Consider the following 20,401-nt stretch of genomic DNA (forward strand, 5'->3'; position numbering starts at 1 on the left):
TATGGTTGGGCCCCGAGCAAGAAGCTGGGGCGATGACGCCTTTACTGACGTGGCCGAGGCTAAGGGAGAAACAGAGTTTGGAAAGAAAACCCAGAGTTTCAGTTTGGATATGCTAGGTTTGGGATGACAGTCACATATTCAAGTGGAAATGTGAGTCAGATAAATGAATCTTGAACTTAAGAGTGAGCTTCAGGCTGAAAATAAAAATTTAGGAGCATTGCTTTGCAGATGATGTCTTCAAGGCACACGAGTGACGGGCTTGCTTGTGGAAAAAGTGTAGGAGAAAAGGAGGAAAGCTGAGGGCTGAGGCTGTGGGTCTCTGGCACTGATGAGGTAAAAGGAGAACAAGGACCACCCAAGAGTGGACCCCAAAGATGTCCACACCTAATCCATGAAACCTGTGAATACACTACCTGACGTGGCAAAAGGGACTTTGCAGATGCAATTAAGGGTAAAGACCCTGAGATGAAGAGCTTATCCTGGATTTTCTGGGTGGGCCCAATCTTACCACTGGAGTCTTTAAAAATGAAAACGGAAGGAAGAAGAGGGGGTCCTAGAGAAATGATGATGGAAGAGGCAGAAGAGATTTGAAACACGATAGGGACTTGTCCCACCATTTCAGGCTTTGAAGATGGAGAAGCCCAAGAACGTGGCGGCCTCCAGAAGCTGGGAATAGCCCTCAGCTGACAGCAAAGACTTAGGACCTCAGTCCTACAACTGCAAGGAATGAATTCTGCCAACAACCTGAATGAGCAAGAAAACAGGCTCCCTTAGAGCCTCCAGGAGGGAACACAGCGGTGCCAGCACCTTGATGTTAGCCAGTGAGACCAGTGTTGGACTTCTGACCTACAGAACTATAAGATGACCAACTGGCATTGTTTTAAACCACTAAGTTTGTGATAATTTGTAACTGCAGCAGTAGAAAAGGGATTCATGTGGTTTAAACTAAAAGCAAAAAGAAGAAAGTGTTTCAAGAAAGAGGGGGTCAACTGCTGTGTCAAAAGATGTGCAAGACCTGGACCAGGTGATGCGGAGCTTGCAGCTAACCCTGATGGGCAATTTCAGCCACGTGGTGAGGCCAGAAACCAGACCAGAATGGGTGGAGGAGTAATGGGCGGGGTGAGGAAGTGGAAGCAGTGAACACAGACAATTCTGTTGTAAAGTCTGGTTGTGAAGAGAAGGAAGGAAACGGGACCGTATCTGGGGGAGGGTGTACGTTCTTCCAAGAGTTTTGTTTTGTTGGTTTTAGTGGGAGCCAGAGAGCATGGCTGTTTGCTGAAGGAATCGATCTAGTACCGAGAAAGTTAGGTTTGCAGGGGCGGGTGGAGGGGTTCAAGAGCAAAGTTATTGAGCCACGTGTGGGGCTGACCCGGAGCACAAGTGAAGGGGTTGGCATTGATGGGAGGAAGGAGCTGGAAGGGAGACTAAGAGAATAAGCACAGGTGTAAGGGGTTTGCAGTCTGATTGTGGGAGGAAATGGAGTTCCTGTCTGATGGCTTCTGTTTTGTCACCTAAATGACTGAAGTGAGGTCTCACGTGAGGGTACGGGACAGAGAGGCGTATTGGAGGTTTGAGGAGAGGCAAAAAGAAAATGGTTTATCTTGGAACACAGGAAGCCACCTGATTATGGAAGTGAAGTAGCATCGCTTCAGGGAGGAAGTGGCCTTTGCTATCTCTTTCTTCTCCCCCTGGCCCTGGGGCTGTGAGTGGTCTGTCGGGTCAAGGCTGGGCTCCACAGTATGCTACGTCCTAGACAGATGTCCCGGAGCGACTTTCCTTGCCTGCCTGGGCCTCAGTTCTGCGTCATCATTGCCATCAGTCTTGCCCCGCCCATTTCCACTAAAGGAGACTGTACGTGGCAAAGTGCTTTGAGGACTGTCCAGCCCTGTCCGAGTGTGAGATGTGCTCTTTCATGATGGGTGGGGTCCATCTTATGATTCCTGGCCCCGGAAGGGGGAGATCCCCTGAAGGCTGGAGAGGAGTGTCCGGGAGGGTGTCCGTCTAGCAGCAGCCTCTGCATCCTGAGATCACTCCCTTCCGTAGATGAGCCATATTCCTTCCACCTCCACCCCAGTCCCAGGAGGCTTGCGAAACTCTGGCTTGAGTTTGCCTTCCTGGTACCTGGAGCAAAGGGAGTGAAAATCTGTGTCGGGCTCCCTCTCCTTGGGGCGTTCCTCCAGCCATGTTGTCTGCAGCCGTCACCTGGCTGGTCCTGCCCTGTTCCTTGCTGAATGTCTGCTTCCCAGGTTGGGGGGCAGCAGGGGCACCAGAGTGGCAGTAAGGTTTCCAACTCAGGTTCCCTGCAAAAGCTGTCTGGTGGATTAGGCTGTGTTGTGTAGGTTGTTTGGAAAAGGGCTACCTTACAAAAATGAGGTAAATAAACCTCACTGTGACCGAAGAAAGGGAGGGTTCTCCCAGTGGAACCCTGGAATCCGAAAAGCAAGAGGACCTTGACCAGCCAGGGTCAGATACAGTTCAGCTGAGGACCTGCGGGTCCAAATCAGGTCTTTTTGACTTCAAGCTCATGTTTCTTTTCCCCCACGACGTAACACTGCCTTCTGGGATCCAACAAACCTGCCTGCTTCCCAGGAGAGGGAAGGGGAGGGAAGGCACCAGCATTTACAGAGTGTTTGCATGCTAGGGGTCATGCTTCTCTTCTGGCTCTCTTTGCAGAAGGGGAGGGGAGAAGATGCACCCCCGGGAGGCTGAGAGCCATCAGTATAACAGGGACAGAGGCTCTTTTGTGATTAAGTGCTGGCGATCCGAGATCTATAGGAGACGGGCATGCTCTGCCGTGGAAGCCAGGCTGCGCTCAACATTTGGTCCTGGTCACTGAGGGCGGAGGACCAGGGAAATAACACCAGGGCACCACGATCTCTTCTGCAAGCACCTCTCTACTCCTCCTCCCAGTCCCCTATTGCCATGAAAATGATTCCATTTTTTTCTCCAAAATGGAAAGCAAGGAGACAAAAGGAAATTATCAGGAGAATGACGATGGAATAGAATGTCTTCAAATCTCACTAACATGCAAACGGTGGAGGAGAAAGATATATAATAACTGGACAAGGGATATAAAGAGAAATAAGGAGAGAGCCCCTCCAATATGTGTTACCAAAAAGTCTCCATTTCTGTTGTTTATTCACTTGCTGTATTTCTAGATGACATAAGCCAGTTATGTGGCGGTTCTATGGACTTGTTACATTGCTCAAGGCCAAGATTCCCAAAAGGAGGTGGGAGGAACAGAATGTTGAGCTCAGCACTTTTCTCTGGCATAAAGTTTTATGTTAGAATTTTAATAAATAAATAGGAAGAGAAGGAATGTGCTGATAATACTTTTAAATTTCATATTTACAGAGGGATATATGGTAGAAAGTGCTGGTACTCTTTCAGGAAAACAGCAATAGCAACGATTCATAGTTGCCATAAGGATAATGATTATCTTTTTTCTTACCAACATCTGAGCATCGACTAGGACATGCAAAGACAAAAGAAGAGAGATCTCACGTCCCACAGTCAGTGAATGGGTAAGGGAGACCATCACAAGTGTGATTACTTTCAAGACGATTATTTTTTTTTTTTTTTGCGGTACGATGGCCTCTCACTGTTGTGGCCTCTCCCGTTGCGGAACACAGGCTCCGGACGCGCAGGCCCAGCGGCCATGGCTCACGGGCCCAGCCGCTCCGCGGCACGTGGGATCCTCCCGGACCGGGGCACGAACCTGTGTCCCTGCATCGGCAGGCGGACCCTCAACCACTGCGCCACCAGGGAAGCCCAAGACGATTATTAACATAAACAAGTTTCCAGAAAGGACAGGAAGATAGGGAACTTTTATTTTAGATGGTAGGGCAAAGTTGGGAAGAGGAGACCATGAAGGCCAACTAGGAAAATTGAGACTCACCAAATGGCTGTCAGGGCCTTTCATGTTTTTATGAAAGTACAGTAGCAGACACTGCATCCCAACTCCCCTTCTGGACCAGAGGGTACAGTGCGTAGCTGCAGATGAGGCAGGGCCAACCACCAAACAGCAGAGCTTGGCACCTCGGGAGATACGATGGCAATGTCTGGGCACAGAAAATCTAGAAATCCCATCTGTCCAACAGAAGCATCCCCTCCAGGGGCTGGGCAGAAGAGTGAAAACCAGGGCTGAAGGGGTGTGGCTGAACCATGGACAATAGCATGGAGTAAGTGGGTTCCATAAGGAAGGAGAGGTGGAGACTTGCGAAGTTCTTCAGGGTGTCTGCTGATAAGCAAGGCCATCGTAAAATAAGACTGCAACATCTGGATGCTGATGTAGTCATCTGGGAACATGAAAACACTCAGTATTTCATTTGGGCAGTTCATGCAAAAAGCGTTAATTGAGTACCTACTGTGGGCTAGGCAAATTCTTGCAAGATATCCTTTCTTCTCTATATATGCTTCTCCCCCCCTTTGCAACTAAATGGCTTGAGTCAAGTTTATCCGGACCCCTGAAAATCTCTGGTACATTCGTGACACATCTGGACATAGGTATTGTGACCTCCAGGTGTGCTCAGACCTTAGCCTTTCCTACTATTTAAAAAAACAAGTATTAGTTGAGCCCTGCTAGACTCTTTCACATTCTCCCATTTGATTCTTACACCTCTGCCTCCTGGTGCCGGACATCATCTGCTTTGGTCTGAGCTGCCTCATTTACCCTCTTCCCCTGATAACAGTACTCCTTTTTCTTTGGAAAATCGATCCTCTTTTACTCCAAACATGTAATTATGGTCGGGGCGGCCAATTATGGTGCTCACCCCCGTGGTGATATGACCTCCCTGATCGTAGTGACTAATCTAGGAATAAACAAATAATCCAAGCCTGGCCAGAGTTTTCCCCAGTATGTTTCAAACTAGGGTCAGGAGAGAAGTTCTGGCTTTTTTCCCCTCTGATCTCAAATTGAAAGCTAAGGCCAGAATTTTGGACTTTCAGAAGCAGCCCGGCTAAGAGAATAAAGCCAGTGTACAGAGACTAGAAATGCAGAGTAAGATGGTGTCATGGTGTCTCTGAGGCCAGGTATGGCTTTGCCCTACCGTTGATTTGGTTCTTCGAGGCAATCGATTCCCCTTCCCTGCTTCAGCTGATTCAGTTAGGGTTTTCTTGAGTACAACCAAGAGTCCTCCTAAGGTGCTCACTTATTCAGACAAATCCCAGAATCTCAGGCTGCCCCTTCAGCTGACCACGAGGCTCAGATACTGTTCCTCTGAGTTTCGACATCCCTTTGAAGTTATCTTGTTTCCTCTGTAGCTACCCACACTGCACTGGTTCCAGCTTATAATTCTAGACTAAATATTTATCTTAGGGATTCCCTGGTGATGCAGTGATTGAGAATTCGCCTGCCAATGCAGGGCACACGGGCTCGAGCCCTGGTCTGAGAAGATCTCACATGCTGCGGCGCAACTAAGCCCGTGCACCACAACTGCTGAGCCTGCGCTCTAGAGCCCGCGAGACACAACTACTGAAGCCCACGCGCCTAGAACCCATGCTCCGCAACACGAGAAGCCACCGCGATGAGAAGCCCGCGCACCGCAACGAAGAGTAGCCCCAGCTCACCACAACTAAAGAAAAGCCTGCGTGCAGCAACGAAGACCCAACACAGCCAAAAATAAATGTAAATTAATTAAAAAATTTTATCTCGGCCCTGCAAAGATAGGCTGGAATTTTCAAAGACTTGACTAAAATTCTGAGGGCTGACAACAAGAAAACAAATAATATGAGGTAATAAATGTATAGACATTTATTACAGATTACAGAAGTCTTCCAGAAGCTTACTGCAGGGCTTGCAGATCTATATTACTGCCTGAGCTATCTTGAAATTGCTTCATTCTAATCCTGAAGATGTGGCAAAAGGTTTTAGCAGTTCAGCCTGGATTCCTTGCTTCCTAGCTATGAGTCTGGCTCCACATAGACAGCATTGTTTAAAAAATTAAAATGTAGCAAACCAAATTGATTTTTAGAGGCAGAGATCTGATGTTGAAATGCAACTCCTCCCTCGTATAGCTGTGTGACCTTGGGCAAGTTATTTAGCTCTCTATGCCTCCGTGACCATGTCTGTTAAGACAGAGATCACAATATTATAAGATAATTCTGAGGATTAAGTGAGATAAAACATGCAAAAGGTTCAGGGTTGATAAGTGAAATTTCCACTGTACCCCAACCCCAAAAGAGAGCAAACTATAGGAGGAAGCGTCCACCTTTTTTCTGGTCCTCCCTTGCCTCACCGAGAGAGAAGACGGGTGACTTAACTGCTAAGTTTGGGGAAAGGAACTCCACCGTGTGGCTCAGTCCCTCCAGAGTCTCCTTCTCTGGAACCTGGCAGCCTATGTGTGGGCAGGTGCCGTCTCATGTCTTCTCCTCCATTCAGCCAGCTTACCAGACAGGCTCAGCCCCTGCAGAGAAGGTCTGGAGTTGGGGGTCATGTTTAATTAGGAACACTGTGTGGAAGTGCATCTAAACCACATTCTCCAATCAGCTTTGTCTGTAAGAAAGTGGAGCAGTTTTGGTTTCCATTTGTGTCTTGTGCTTGTTTCTTACTTGAGAGGGGACACAGGGGTATTATTCACTGACACCGCCCCCCATACTCCCACCCAAAGCCCCTTTACTTAGCTCGGCCCCTAGTAAGCGCTCAATAAGTGCTTGGACATCTCTTCTGGAAGCCTAAATTTCTCTCGAATCAGTCTCACAAGTACCACAAATTTGGCAAGGTCCCCAGAAGCCTCCTATGGGGAAGACTGAGCACCCTCTAACCCAGCGACTCAGCAATGTGGCCTTCTTGCTTTTGACCTCAGGCCTCATTTGATGACTTGCAGGCTCCTAAAAGGCTTCGCTCCTGATATTGGCCAGAGAGCCCGAACAACAAGGCCTCAAGCATACAGCCTTATATCTTCATTCCACTTTAAATAATCAGCTCTCCTTGGAGGCAGAGGGCGAGCGGTGGAGGATGGGTAGAAGCATGCCGGGGGGCTATAAATATGTGTATGTGGGGTGCCTATTCCCTTTGAATTGCCAACAAATGACTTAGGACCAGGAAAGCTTTACCTGAACATGGGGTTCTGCCCCAAATATCCCGTTCACAGCGGTCCCCATCTCAGTACTTCGATAGCTATGTTGGAAAGCCTGACAAGAATGGACTCTACCATGACCTTGCTATGTGGCCTTGAGCAAGTGCCTTCACCTTTCTGGGCCTCAGTCTCCTTGACAGATAAAGAATAAGACCATTGGACTAAGTCTGAACAGGAAAGAACCAGTTGCTGGGAAGGAATTGCTCAGCTGCCCTCGTGTGCTGGCTCTCTGTCTGGTGGAGGGTAGATCTCCAGTTCCCCGCTCCCACACAGGAGACTCACAGAAGGATGGTCAGGGAGTTTTGTGTTTTCCATTCTCATTTCTTGAAGAGCCCAAGTTTAGGTACAGTATTCTGCATTCTCCACCGTCCTCTAACCTGCCTTTTGTCCTGGAAGCCCACCACTGTGGGCTATAATCAGGGCATTCTCATCTCTGGCTTTGACTGTGTTTGGCCAGTGGGAGGCAATGGCAAGACAGCAGAGGACTGGGGGAGAAAGAGGGGGAAGCGAGACTTTCCTGATGCCTCCCTGCTCTCCTCCTGGCTCTGTGTCCCTGGCAGTGGCGGCATTTTGGGGTCACCGCTCCTGTTGGGTGGCCTCTCTTCTTGGACTCCAGAACCCATTGGTCTTCCTCACAGGGTTCCCTCCCCTTGTCTCCTCCCATGGAGGAGTACTAAAAGGACTTCATCCTGTTGTCAGTCGCTAAGGACCTCACATCTCTCGTCGGTTCCCTCTACCCGCACACACCTCTGGAACCAGTCCATCCATTAGCACCCCACTCAGCAAAACTTTTGAATGTGCCTTCTTTTTTCTGCCATATCTAAGTGATACAGACTCTGACTACCTGTCTTCTGACTCTCACAACTGGTATTCTAACCAACCCTAGCTATGGAGATGTTCATCTAGAAGACCAAGAGGCAAGTTCTGAAGAGACAAAGCAAAGATTCCGGGCACCTGCCTTACAGCTGCTCACACCGTCTGATCCTCAGTGCTAATGAGTAAGTGGAAAGTCATCTAATGCTCTGCTACCACATGACATATTTTACCTAACACTGTTCTTTTGCTCACCATCATTATCTGTACTGGTGTATCAACTGCATTCCTCTTACCATCTATCTCATTTTTGGTGGACAGACTCCCCAATTCCTTCTCTTTTATTTATGCATAACACATGAATGATTCACAAGTGGGAAAGTCAGCAGGTCTCCTTCGACCTCAGTCTTCTCATCTGTAAAAATGGGATAATAATACTCTCACCCTCATAGGGTTGGCATGAGGATTAAATGAGTAACATCTTTAAGTGCTCTGAAGAGCAGATGTAAACTATTAACCAATACTATCATTATCCTCTCATCTGATTTCTCTTGCCTCACTTTCCTATAGCCTCTATGCAGGAAGGGGAACAGGGAAGTTGGCTAGCTTTCAATGCTTTCCTCAGCCCACGTTTCCCCTCCACACCCCATTCCTGAGTAGATTTCCTCCTCTGCCACCTTTTCATCCCAGGAAGCTCCTGGAAGGGCAAGCAGGGAAGCTGTGATACTTATGTTTTCTGCTTTCAGTTCTAGACCAGTGGTTTTCCAATGGTAGCCTGTGGACCCCTGGGGTTCCCAAGAAGCCCCATGGACCACAGAAAGTGGTTATTGCTGTAGGTCACAACTTTCATCTTGCTTTTTTTAAAATTTATTTTTTATTAAAAAGCTCTTTTTGGAGTATAGTTGATTTACAATGTTGTGTTAGTTTCAGATGTACAGCAAAGTGAATCAGTTATACATATATCCACTCTTTTTTTTTTTAAGGTTCTTTTCCCATGTAGGCCATTACAGACTATTGAGTAGAGTTCCCTGTGCTATACAGCAGGTTATTATTAGTTATCTATTTTATATATAGTAGTGTGTATATGTCAGTCCCAATCTCCCAATTTTCCCTCCCCCCAACTTATTCCCTGGTAACCATAAGTTTGTTTTCTACCTCTGTGACTTTACTTCTGTTTCATAAGTAAGTTCATTTGTACCCCGCCCTTTTTTTGTGTGTGTGGTACACAGTCCTCTCACTGTTGTGGCCTCTCCCGTTGAGGAGCACAGGCTCCGGACGCGCAGGCTCAGCGGCCATGGCTCACGGGCCCAGCCGCTCTGTGGCATGTGGGATCTTCCCGGACCGGGGCATGAACCTGTGTCCCCTGCATCGGCAGGCGGACTCTCAACCACTGCGCCACCAGGGAAGCCCTGTACCCCCTTTTTTTTAGATTCCACATATAAGTGATATCATATGATATTTATCTTTCTATGGCTGACTTACTTCACTCAATATGACAATCTCTAGGTTCATCCATGTTGCTGCAAATGACATTATTCTGTTCTTTTTTATTGCTGAGTAATATTCCATTGTATATATGTACCACATCTTTTTTTTTTAAAAAAAAGACATTTATTCAGCGTCATGATCAGACTGTTACATTTAGCAATCAACAGCATGGGTGCAAATATATATATATATACATTAAAATGCTTTGTTGGAATGCTTTACACTTTCCACAGAACAGAAACTAAAATAACCTGTTGTACAATTAGTCACAAATACAGTCCTCGAGTGTTTTTGCCCATACACATGAGCACTGTCTAAAACGTGTCTTCTTTGTAGCAGCTCGGCCCTGCCACCACTGTGCTTGGCCGAGTTCACAAATCCATTGTAACCTGTAGCTTCCCTGTCACTTCCCTGGCTTCCTCTCCTGCTAAGCTTTGTTTCCTGGCAGTAATCAAAACCTTCTGCCACTGCCACAGCTACTGCTGCTGCTGGAACCACCACAGCCACCTTGGTTTGGGGGTTTGGCAAAGTATTGGCCTCCACCACCATAGGGGCCAGAACTTCTGCCTCCAAAGTTTCCTCTTTTCATGGGTCCAAAATTTGAAGATTGATTGTTGTAACTGCCAAAATCATTGTAGCTTCCACCACCTCCAAAATTGCTTCCATCGTTACCAAATTCATTATAGTCATCCCCACTGCCACCATATCCACCACCACTGCGGCTGCCACCAAAGCCAGCTCGACCACTGAAGTTTCCTCCACGATCAAAGCTGTCATTCCCACCAAAACCCCCTCCACGACCACCACCAAAGTTTCCAGAACCACTTCGACTTCTTTGGCTGGATGAGGCACTAGCCGTCTCTTGCTGAGATAGGGCTTTCCTTACTTCACAGTTGTGGCCATTCACAGTGTGGTATTTCTGAATGACAATCTTGTCTACAGAGTCATGGTCATCAAAGGTTACGAAAGCAATGCCACTGCCTCGGTCAGTCATGATTTCAATCACTTCAGTTTTCCCATACTGTTCAAAATAATCTCTTAGGTGATGTTCTTCAGTGTCTCCTTTAATGCCACCAACAAAAATCTTTTTCACAGTTAAGTGGGCACCAGGTCTTTGAGAATCTTCTCTTGAGACGGCCCTCTTTGGTTCCCCAACTCTTCCATCCACCTCGTGTGGCCTTGCCTTCATGGCCGCATCCACCTCCTCCACAGTGGCACACGTGACAACCCCGAAGCCTCTGGAGCGCCCGGTGCTTGGATCCCTCGTTACCACACAATCTGTGAGCGCTCCCCGCTGCTCACAATGGCTCCTCAGACTGTCATCGGTTGTTTCAAAGTTCAGACCTCCGATGCAGAGCTTCCGCAGCTGTTCGGGCTCTTTGGGTGACTCTGACTTAGACACGACGGCAGTGGAGGCGGGCGGGGGGGAGACATCAACGATGCTTACTCAGCAGCATCCACGGGCAGAAAGGAGATCTACCGAACGTATCTCTTTACCACATCTTCTTTATCCATCCCTCTGTTTATGGGCAGCTTGCTTTTATTGGAGACTCCTTTTAAGATTCTGTTCGAACAGACGTCCAAGACTTAAAGTTGAAAATCCCTGTATTGGGCTTCCCTGGTGGCGCAGTGGTTGAGAGTCCGCCTGCCGATGCAGGGGACACGGGTTCGTGCCCCGGTCTGGGAGGATCCCACATGCCGTGGAGCGGCTGGGCCCGTGAGCCATGGCCGCTGAGCCTGCGCATCTGGAGCCTGTGCTCTGCAACAGGAGAGGCCACAGCAGTGAGAGGCCCGCGTACCGCAAAAAAAAAAAAAAAAAAAAAAAAAAATCCCTGTATTGCTGTTCTGAGATATTGAAGCCCCAGATTTTACAACTCTCAAGGCTAATTTCTTTGGCCCCATTGCCAAGAAACTTTATTCCATTCAAATCATTTGTATTCTTTTCCATTTCTGATGTTCTGAAATAGACATGTGAACAAGCAAATCTTCGTGTACTTATGCGAGTTGTGCTTCCCAGGTACTCTTCATGTTTAGCCAAAACTGTCCCCTTAATTCCCAGGGAATTCCCTGGGGAAGATAACTATAACATTTTTTAACAATAGAGACATGTGAAGGCACTTGACTTTTCCTGGCCCCTGATTTAGCCACTGGAGTACTTCCACCCCTTGGAATCCAGGGTTGCTAGGGGACTATCTATGCAGTTCAAGACTTTGAACTTGAGAATATGTTCAAAGCCTATTCTCTGTTCAGGCACAGAGAATACGAATTCATGAAGGGAGCAAAGCTCCAACCTCCAGATCTCTGCCTGGAATGCTCTTATCTCACATTGCCACAAGTTTCCCTCCCATTCTTCATCTGGGTCTTCGCCTCAAATGTTATCCCGTTAGAACTGCCTTAAGACTGGGGCAGGAGGAGCCCCTACCTTGTCTTCTGAGCTCTCTGGCCCTCTTCCAGCCACACCTCTTTCCACAGAGCTAGAAGACCATGGGCCAAGGGGATGAGTCCACCCAAAGCCCCTGTGCCTCACCCCTTTTAGATCATACTGCGGGTGCACGAGACCCTAGAACTCCCTACCCCAGTAGCACCAGGCCAGCTTCTAGAGACTGCATCAGCCTTTTTCCAACGTCTGTTCTCTTAAGGAACCAAGGAGCGGCTATTTGCTGGAGGTATAGATGGAGCTCAGATGTGCAGACAGGGATGCTATAGGTGTGGGCACAAGTTCCCTTGAAGTATGGGATAGAGCTGGGGTGCAAAGAGTAGGAGGAAGGTTGAGGGCCAGGGACCAGTTACCACCTAAGCAGCCCCATTCCAGTGCACATCTTGGGGGAAGTCTGAGATTTCTAAACTTAAGTTTAGCCTTCCAGATTATTATGAAGGTATACTTGTCAACATGAAAGGACAGGAATTTTACATAACAGTTTAAATTGGTTTATAATTTTAAATTATGTAGACATATGATACGTGTGCCTCCATTTGCACTATTTACCCTGGCCCTGCAAATATCAGGGATGGGCCCATCACTGACCTCCCTGTCTAAAATAAAATACCACTTCCTCTGTCACTTTATTCTTACCCTATTGTACGTGTCTTCATAGCCTTTGTCAACATAGGATCTACATTTACATCTCTCTATCCCTATCCACACTAGAACGTAAGTTCCATGACTGTAGAGTCTTGGTTTTATTTACTGCCTCAGCCTTAGTACCTAGAGCAGTGCCTGACACAAAGAAACCACTCCGTAAATGTTGAATGAATAACAAATCTAGTCTCAGATGGCTTACAGGTGAGGTGGCCTAACCCAGCAGACACAAAGGGAAAAGATCACGTGACAGCACTCTGAGGAACGCCTGCTCCCGTTAAGATAACTCAGCACTGGAACTACAAAAGGTAGACCACAGAAAATTAATCATCAACACTTTAGTACACATGAACACAAGATTAGTTATCAGGTTACTCGTGAGAGGGATATGTAAGTGAATATGGAGATCTGTGTGTAGGCTGGAGAGTTAGATGTGGGGTACCTGGGCTGCTGGGAGCCCCAGTTGGAGGAATCGTCCTAACAACCTTGGGTGGCCAGACCTGCATGCTGAGGGAACTCTGATTCCACCCAATGGACCACGCCAATCCAGCCCAGACTAAAATGGAAGGGGGCCTCTAATTCATAATTAGGAAGCCCTCAAATAATATTTTCCTTAGATGATCACAGGCCTTGGGGAGTGCGGGGTGTGGGCACATCTGATCCCTGTGGCGTCATAGTGGTCACAGAGTCAGAGACTGTCCTACCACCCGTCCTTCTCTCCCACGTGCTTCTAATTCACAACTTCTTATCGCTTGGTGGGATCCCCAGAACCTTCTGGGAACAGCATAAATCGGTCCAATCTATTCCAACGGACTCTTTTCCGGTTGGATACGGGGCCTGTGAGAGGCCAAATGACTTCCCAGAGTCCCCAATAGCGACAGGAACGCGGGCCCGGGACTCTGCCCTGCGGATGTCTCACACCTATCGTTTGGCGGCGCGGGGGGAGCTCCGGGGCCTGGGCTGAGCTCCCCGCCTCCTGGGGCCGAGGCGGGAACCCGACTAGCTCTGAGGTCTCGGCGGACCGCGAAGGAGGCGCTCGCAGCCGGGCCCGGACTCCAGCGCCCGGTTCCGGTTTTCGTCCCTCGTCGGCTTTCCTGCCCACTGGCCGGCGGGCGGGGCGGGGAAAGGGGCGGCACCAGGCCACGGTGGGCGGGGTCACGTGGCTCCTCCCCGCGACGGAGACAAGAGGTGCGGTGGAGGCGCCCGGCACCAAGTCGTCCGAAAGTTGTGCGCAGTGGTAGACTCCGCGCAGCTGCAGAGGATGGAGTGCTGTGGACGCGGCTCCGGGCCGCAGCCGTCGCTGCTGCTGCTGCTGCTGCTGTCGCTGCTGCTGGTGGTGTCCGGCGCTGGCGCAGCCCCGCGCTCGGCGCTCTACTCGCCCTCCGACCCGCTGACGCTGCTGCAGGCTGGCACCCTGCGCGACGCCGTGCTGGACTCCCAGAGCGCCTGGGCGGTGGAGTTCTTCGCCTCCTGGTGCGGCCACTGCATCGCCTTCGCCCCGACGTGGAAGGCGCTGGCCAAAGACGTCAAAGGTGAGAAACTGGGTGCTGGGGGAGGCTCGCTCCCCTCGCCCCACCTGGGCGGATCCCCGCCACCTGCCTCACGGAGGCCCCTTCAACGCTCTCCGCTTCCTCCTGCCTGTCACCTCCGCCCATCTTCCTCTCTGCCCCTCCCAGTTCCCCCCAGTTTCTCAGCCCTCAGCTCCATCTTTAGCTCCCGCCCCTCCCTTTCTTCTTCCTCTTGACCGGTGTCCCGAGTTTTCTCCCCGTCCCCGCGGTCTGGGTCCCCAGACCTGCTCTGCTTTCCTTGTCAGTCTTCTGCCGGCTTATGGCCCCCATACCTGCGACGTGGTCTCCTTTGTTCCTCCTCCCTGACACCTTACGGCTTCCTGTAGTTCAGCCTTGTGGCAGACCCCTTCCTACCAAGTTCTCCAGCTGCGGTGGGATCAGTGTTGGCGAGAAAAAGAACTGATACTCATTCTGCCGCCGCCCCTATTCCCACTCCCTCCTTCCTTTCCCCACCCGTTGGCTAGTAGACCCTGCTGGTAACGTAGACTTCCTTTCTCAGCTGTATCTTTGAGGCAGAGTTTCCCTGTTTGCTGTTTCCCGGCCGCTCCTGACCTGCTGCCTCCAGCTCCTTAGCTTCTGGGCCACATCCTTCTCTTTCCCCCTCCTTCTGCACCTTCTCCTTCTGCTTCAACCTGTGAGCCCAGAGGCCCGACTGAGGGCAGCCTCTTGGTGTGGGTTTGGCCCTTGCTCCATTTTCTCCTTCATTGGCCTGACCACTAATACCGTATTTCCTTCATTCTAAGAGACTGTCAGTTGTGAGACCCACCATTCATTTACTAACAGCCGGAGGGGTAGAGGGATAAGACGACCGACTGCTAATAGAGTTATAGAGATTTAAAGGTGTACTCCATTACAGAAAGGTTAATGTTTTTAAAAACTTAAGATTGGAGCTGAATAAATATGGCAACAATAGTAATGAATATTTATTGAGTGCTTACTGTATTGTATGTCAGACACCTTCCTGAGTGAGTACTTGATGTGTATCATCTCAGAGTTTCCTTTGCACAGGTAAAGATCCCTGTGGTGTCATCCATCTGCCTAGACCAGGTAGTGGGTATTTGGCGGGGCTGGCGTGGCGTGATGGTAGTGGTTTGCTTCTGATTTGCTGCCTCTGAATGGAGTTATTTCCTGATAACTAGGTGATGCTAGGGCCCTAGCAGGGCTGCTGACCTTCAGCGGTCACTGAATGAGGCATCTTAGGGCGTAGGCCTCTTCCTGGAGAGGGAAGAACTGGAACTGTTGTTCCCCTGCTGTGCCGTTTTCTTGATACACTCAACTCTTTGCGGTAGAGTAGTGCATTTGTAGATGTTGGTTTTCAAACTCAGGCCACCTCTTCCCTTGAGCAGCTTGCAGGGTGGTTCCTGAAGTGGTTAGATGGAAAGATGTATCATCTGTTAGCCATATGGTCTTGGAAAGGTTTTTTTTTTTTTTTTTTGCGGTACACAGGCCTCTCACTGTTGTGGCCTCTCTCGTTGCGGAGCAGAGGCTCCGGACACGCAGGCTCAGCGGCCATGGCTCACGGGCCCAGCCGCTCCGCGGCATGTGGGATCTTCCCGGACCGGGGCACGAACCTGCGTCCCCTGCATCGGCAGGCGGACTCTCAACCACTGCGCCACCAGGGAAGCCCGGAAAGTTATTTTTAAACAAAACCGATGAACCGTTTTCCCTCCAGTTTACACGCAGACACTTGTCTGCATGCCTCTCTGTTCCCATCACTTGAATGTGCCATTTCTCAGCAGCTCTTCACACTGCATCATTTCAGTGATGTCAGCACATCTGGTCAGGGCAGGAGGTAGGAAGAGTGTTGAACTTGGAGCTGGAACACCTGAGGGGCACTAGGTGTTCAGGGGACACTGTGGGCCTGAACGTCATAAAAATTCCTACATCAGTTTACACTTTGAGGCCATAGAAGTCCCTTAATGGCCGCAGGTGGACTCAATCTAGAAGATTCTTACATCTTGAGAGTGCTGAACAGAAAGATTAGCTTCCAGCTGACTCATGGGTTTGGCCTCTGGCAACCCAGAGTTTTCCAATGAATTGCACATCCAGATTCTGACCCAGCCTGCTCCTGGATGAGGGTTGCCACTTCCCAAAGGGGTCTTCTCCCCAGTGCATGGAGTGAGAGTTTCCCTAAAAAAAGCAAATCAAAACTTAACGTCAGAAAGGAAAATGGTGTCCGTAGAGATGAACCACAGTCCATGGGAGATGGGAGATTCAGGTGAGAACTGGAAGTCTCCCATGAACCATGGAGGTGTCAGCCCCCTAAGCAAGATCATGTTGGGGGGAGCGCTGGCTGAACCTGGTGTTGGCCTACAATGATAAAGAATGCTTCCACTCCAGTCCAAGGAGGTGTTTCCTGGTGAGGCCCTTTAACATCTCCGTATTCTGAGGTTCCTTGAGAAAGTTTGGTCGTGGGCCGGCAGAGGGTTGCTCTCGCACCACCCTGGGCCCATGGGCCTGTGGCCCCTGCCCTCTGCCATTGGTATGAATGCCTTGGGTAGGAGCAGTGAGACTGTGGAAGGTCATGAGAGGAGAGAAGAATTTTGCAACCCTGCCCAACTGGCCTCAGGCATTTAATCTGACTGGCCCCGGCTCATTTCTTCAGTAAATTGTAGGCTAGGTTCTCTGCGGCAGTTGTTACCCTGGGGCAGAGCGCTTGTTTCTAAGGGTCTGGCTCACCCCTTTCTATTCCAGAGCAACTCTTACTGCCTCACCGTGTGTTTGGGAAATTGATTGTGTTCATTTTAGCCCTTCAGTCCTCGTCACTGGCTAATCAGTCAGCAGATACTTGTTGAGTGACCTCTGTGTGCAGAGTATTGTTTACATTGCCATTGGGTAAATCACACAGCAGGGAAATTGGCACCAGTAAGAAGCTGTATTTGAAAAGGGTCAAAAGAGCATAACTCAGTCATTTCTTGTTTTGGGAATTCAGGGAAGGGGAAAGTGACAGAGGCCTGGTCACCAAAGGCCTTTATCTAAGCAGTTATTTATTATACACTTGCCTTATGTCAGGCACTGTGCTAAGGGCCTCTATAGGCCACTGTTGTATATAATCTTTATGAGAAAATATCTGAGCAACAGATAACTTTTTTTTTTTTTTTAACCGATAAGTAACTTGCCCAAGATTACACAGATGCTGGAGGGGGTTCTTTTTTTATTTTATTTTTTTCTATTTTTGGCCCCACCATGCAGCATGTGGGATCTCAGTTCCCAGACCAGGGATCAAACCCACGCCCCTTGCAGTGGAAGCACAGTGTCTTAACCACTGGACCACCAGGGAAGTCCCTGGAGGAGGTTCTTTTTTTTTTTTTAATAAGTTTATTCATTTATCTATTTATTTATTTTTGGCTGCATTGGGTCTTTGTTGCTGTGTGCAAGCTTTCTCTTGTTGCGGCGAGTGGGGGCTACTCTTGGTTGTGATGCGCAGGCTTCCCTTTGCGGTGGCTTCTCTTGTTGCGGAGCATGGGCTCTAGGCACGTGGGCTTCAGTAGTTGTGGCGCACTGGCTCAATAGCTGTGGCTCATGGGCTCAGTAGTTGTGGCTCACGGGCTTAGTTGCTCCGCGGCATGTGGGATCTTCCTGGACCAGGGCTTGAACCTGTATCCCCTGCATTGGCAGGCAGATTCTTAACCACTGCGCCACCAGGGAAGTCCCTGGAGGAGGTTCTTGAACCCAGCTCTTCCTGACTCTCCAGAACCTGGGCAGGTGGAGAGCGGGGAGAAGGAGGAAGCGTACCCCAGGTGGGAAAATGACCTGTGCAGAGTGTGGAGATGAGATTTGTAAGGCGTGGGTGTTGAGTGACAGCAAGCAGTGTTGGTTTCCTCCTTTTCTCTCCCAGGGCCGTCCTCTCCTGCTTGTACCCGTGCGCTGCTAGTGCAGAGCCTGGCGCAGGGTAGCAGCTCACTGAACACTCGTGCAGACCAATGGCACAAGCCTCACGGGCTTCCAGATGAGGCTGTGAGTGACCAGGTCTTCTGGGGCTGCCGTGGCTCCTCTTGACTCAGACCTGGGGTGTCATCCAGGTGTGAGGGGCGGGGAAGGCATTTTGTCCACGTCATGACCTCACTGCCCAGAAGCCGGCAACAAGGAGGAAGGGATGTCGTGGTAATGGCATAGGCCTGGCCAACTCCCTGTGTCAGGAGGACTCCCGGAGACTCAGGCGCGGGTCTCGTTCTGACCTCTCGACCTGACTGGCTCTTGTGGTTTGGGTGGGTCTGGCCCCTGCCTTAACAGAGGCCCAGGCTGCTTAGCACTCAGAGGCCTCATCGCCATGCTTCTTGGCGAGAGTGTTTTGCCATCCAACACCCCATGGTTGTCAGAGCTGGGAAGGACTGGAGACACTTTCATCTTGGCCCTCGTGTGACCGGTGAGGAAACGGAGACCCAGAGAGGAGATGTGTGGAGCTCATGGTGCTTCGACCAGTTGCAGCTGTCTGCAAGCCCTGTGACTCTGGGTCCTGTGCCCCTTCCTGGCCTTGTGAGTGGGGTGGGTATGCCGCCTGTGACTCCAGAAGGAGCCCATCCCCCTCACCAGAAAGCATCCCCTCTCCCGCCACCCAGGGTCCGCAGCTGTGCTGCCTACACTTCCCTCCCCTCCCGTCCGCTCCATTTGCTCATTTACTCTGTCAGTGGGGAGATTACTTTGCCAAGGCAGTAATTGCACCAGGAAAGTTTTTTTTCTCCCTAAGAGTAGGGCTGGACTGAGACTGCTAATCCTTTTGGTGTTAGGCCTGCAGGTTGTGGTATTAAGTCACCTGACACTTTAAAAAGCCTCTCTCCCCCAGCTCTGAACCTCTTTGACAGCAGTGCACTTCCCGTAAATGCAGCTTTGCTTTACCAGTGGAGCACCCAGATAAGGGTCCTCTCTATTCCTGGTACCGTTACTAGAATGACGAATAGTCAGGTCCGCAGTGATTAGGGTCAGAACAGAGCTTTGTAGGTCATTATGGCTCATTAGGGTATTGACGTTGATATTCCTGGGAAACATTTCTCAGCCCGGACTCTCCCAGCACCTGACCGGCCCCAGGCTTCCCCTCCCCCTCCCCCTCGGGCTGGGGCTGGTAAGAAGAGGCACCGGTTCCATTTCGTGGAGGTACAGGGAATCAAGGCGTAAAGAGAAGGAGTCCCGGACCTTCCAGGAGCTGGGAGCTGAGAACTCTCAGGCATCACCTCCCGCCTCCATCCCCATTACTAACACCCACCCCACCCTGTCCCCTCTGAGTTTCCTGGCTGGGAACAGAGAAGCTCTCTGTTGTGTCCTGGGCCCTCTCGAGACCACCGGGGAGGCTCAGATCCTGGGTTCAGATCCCACATTCACCACTGATTAGTTGTGTGCCTCGGGCACAGTTATCTGATCTCTATTTTACAGTCTAGAGATGAATAAACACCTCCTTACTTTCTTCATAGCGTAGCTGCGCACCTACATTGGGCACATGATAAACTCTCTATATGCCTGATATCACTATCATCTAAGTGAAGGCTGAGTCTATGATATTGACCAACTCTTGGGCGTTATAGAGAATGGTATGTGGCTAGAAGAGGAAACTGTCTTCACCATTTTCTCTCTCATGGGGAAGGTTGTGAGTGGAGCAGACAGCAAAAGTATAAAGGTAGCATCCTGACCCTGGTGAGGCAGAGGGACAGAAGTGGGGTTTGGGGTCTGGTAGCCCTGGGACCACTTGGAGGTCTCTTGGTCTCTGTCCTCGTTTGTAAAGTGGCGAAAATGGTGCCCACCTCCAATGGCGGCGGTGGAGTGGGAGAATCTGGAGGACACAAAATCTGTGGACGCTCGCTGAACACTAGCTTTCTGTCCTCTCCTCTCCCTGTGCCTTCAGAGCCTCATGCCCCAGCGGGCAACAGACAACAACTCTGGCCCGAGGGATGGCGGCCTGCACTCTTGGAGAGGAGAGGAGTGGAGTGGTTGAGGCCTGCTGTCCTTGGTCCCTGCCAGGTGGCCTTGTGAGACCCCCTGCCAGGGGCCCTCACTGGTGGAAGGACACAAAAGTGCCACTCTTCTGCCCTTAGGTCTAATTGACTTGCTGATTCTTTTGAGAACAGCCGGGCCTCTCCTGGGGGTCTCCCTGAAAAAAGCCCTAGATGCAGAGCCGGAGCCAAGCCTGACATGTGCCAGATGACCCTACAGGGTGACCTGTGCTTCCCACCCTCTGCTGGGCCTCCCTTGGGCAGGAGAGGAGCCATAGAAAGGAGGCCTGGGCTGCTCTGCCTGTGATCCAGGGCAAAACCCCATCCCTGGGCAGCTCACGTCTCCTGCATTCACAGGTGACGGGCATTAACCTCAACCCCTGCCTGGACCTGAGGATAGAGTAAGGCTGAGAGAAGATGTTCCAGCCCTGTAGCGGCCCGGGACTGGGTCAGTTG

General features: G+C 50.2%; 2 protein-coding genes across 2 annotated transcripts in view; one reads left to right on the forward strand and one right to left on the reverse strand.

Annotated features, from left to right (window-relative positions):
* Positions 1–9,586: 9,586 nt before the first annotated feature.
* LOC137209363 (heterogeneous nuclear ribonucleoprotein A1-like) lies at positions 9,587–12,962 on the reverse strand. Its single transcript, XM_067710994.1, has 3 exons — positions 12,899–12,962; positions 11,800–11,851; positions 9,587–10,819 (listed from the first exon to the last, which is right to left on the reverse strand). The coding sequence occupies exons 1-3, from the start codon at positions 12,960–12,962 to the stop codon at positions 9,829–9,831; spliced, it is 1,107 nt and encodes a 368-aa protein (XP_067567095.1). The 3' UTR covers positions 9,587–9,828.
* Positions 12,963–13,619: 657 nt separating this feature from the next.
* QSOX1 (quiescin sulfhydryl oxidase 1) overlaps positions 13,620–20,401 on the forward strand; it is a 41,391-nt gene continuing 34,609 nt past the window's right edge. Inside the window, exon 1 of the mRNA XM_067728805.1 lies at positions 13,620–13,988. Within this exon, the coding sequence (XP_067584906.1) occupies positions 13,718–13,988 (271 nt within the window). The 5' untranslated portion in view covers positions 13,620–13,717. The remainder of the gene's footprint in view (positions 13,989–20,401) is intronic.

Source organism: Pseudorca crassidens, chromosome 2, assembly GCF_039906515.1.
Source record: "Pseudorca crassidens isolate mPseCra1 chromosome 2, mPseCra1.hap1, whole genome shotgun sequence".
Lineage (NCBI taxonomy): Eukaryota > Metazoa > Chordata > Mammalia > Artiodactyla > Delphinidae > Pseudorca > Pseudorca crassidens.

Excerpts from the sequence above, each read along its gene's own strand:
- LOC137209363 (XM_067710994.1), bottom strand. The coding sequence starts at position 12,962 with ATGCAGGTCTGGCCACCCAAGGTTGTTAGGACGATTCCTCCAACTGGG. Across the intron at positions 11,852-12,898 it reads TGGGGCTCCCAGCAGCCCAG|CTCTGTGGAAAGAGGTGTGG; the intron begins GTACCCCACATC and ends ATGGTCTTCTAG. Across the intron at positions 10,820-11,799 it reads CAGAGAGCTCAGAAGACAAG|CATCGTTGATGTCTCCCCCC; the intron begins GTAGGGGCTCCT and ends CTGCTGAGTAAG.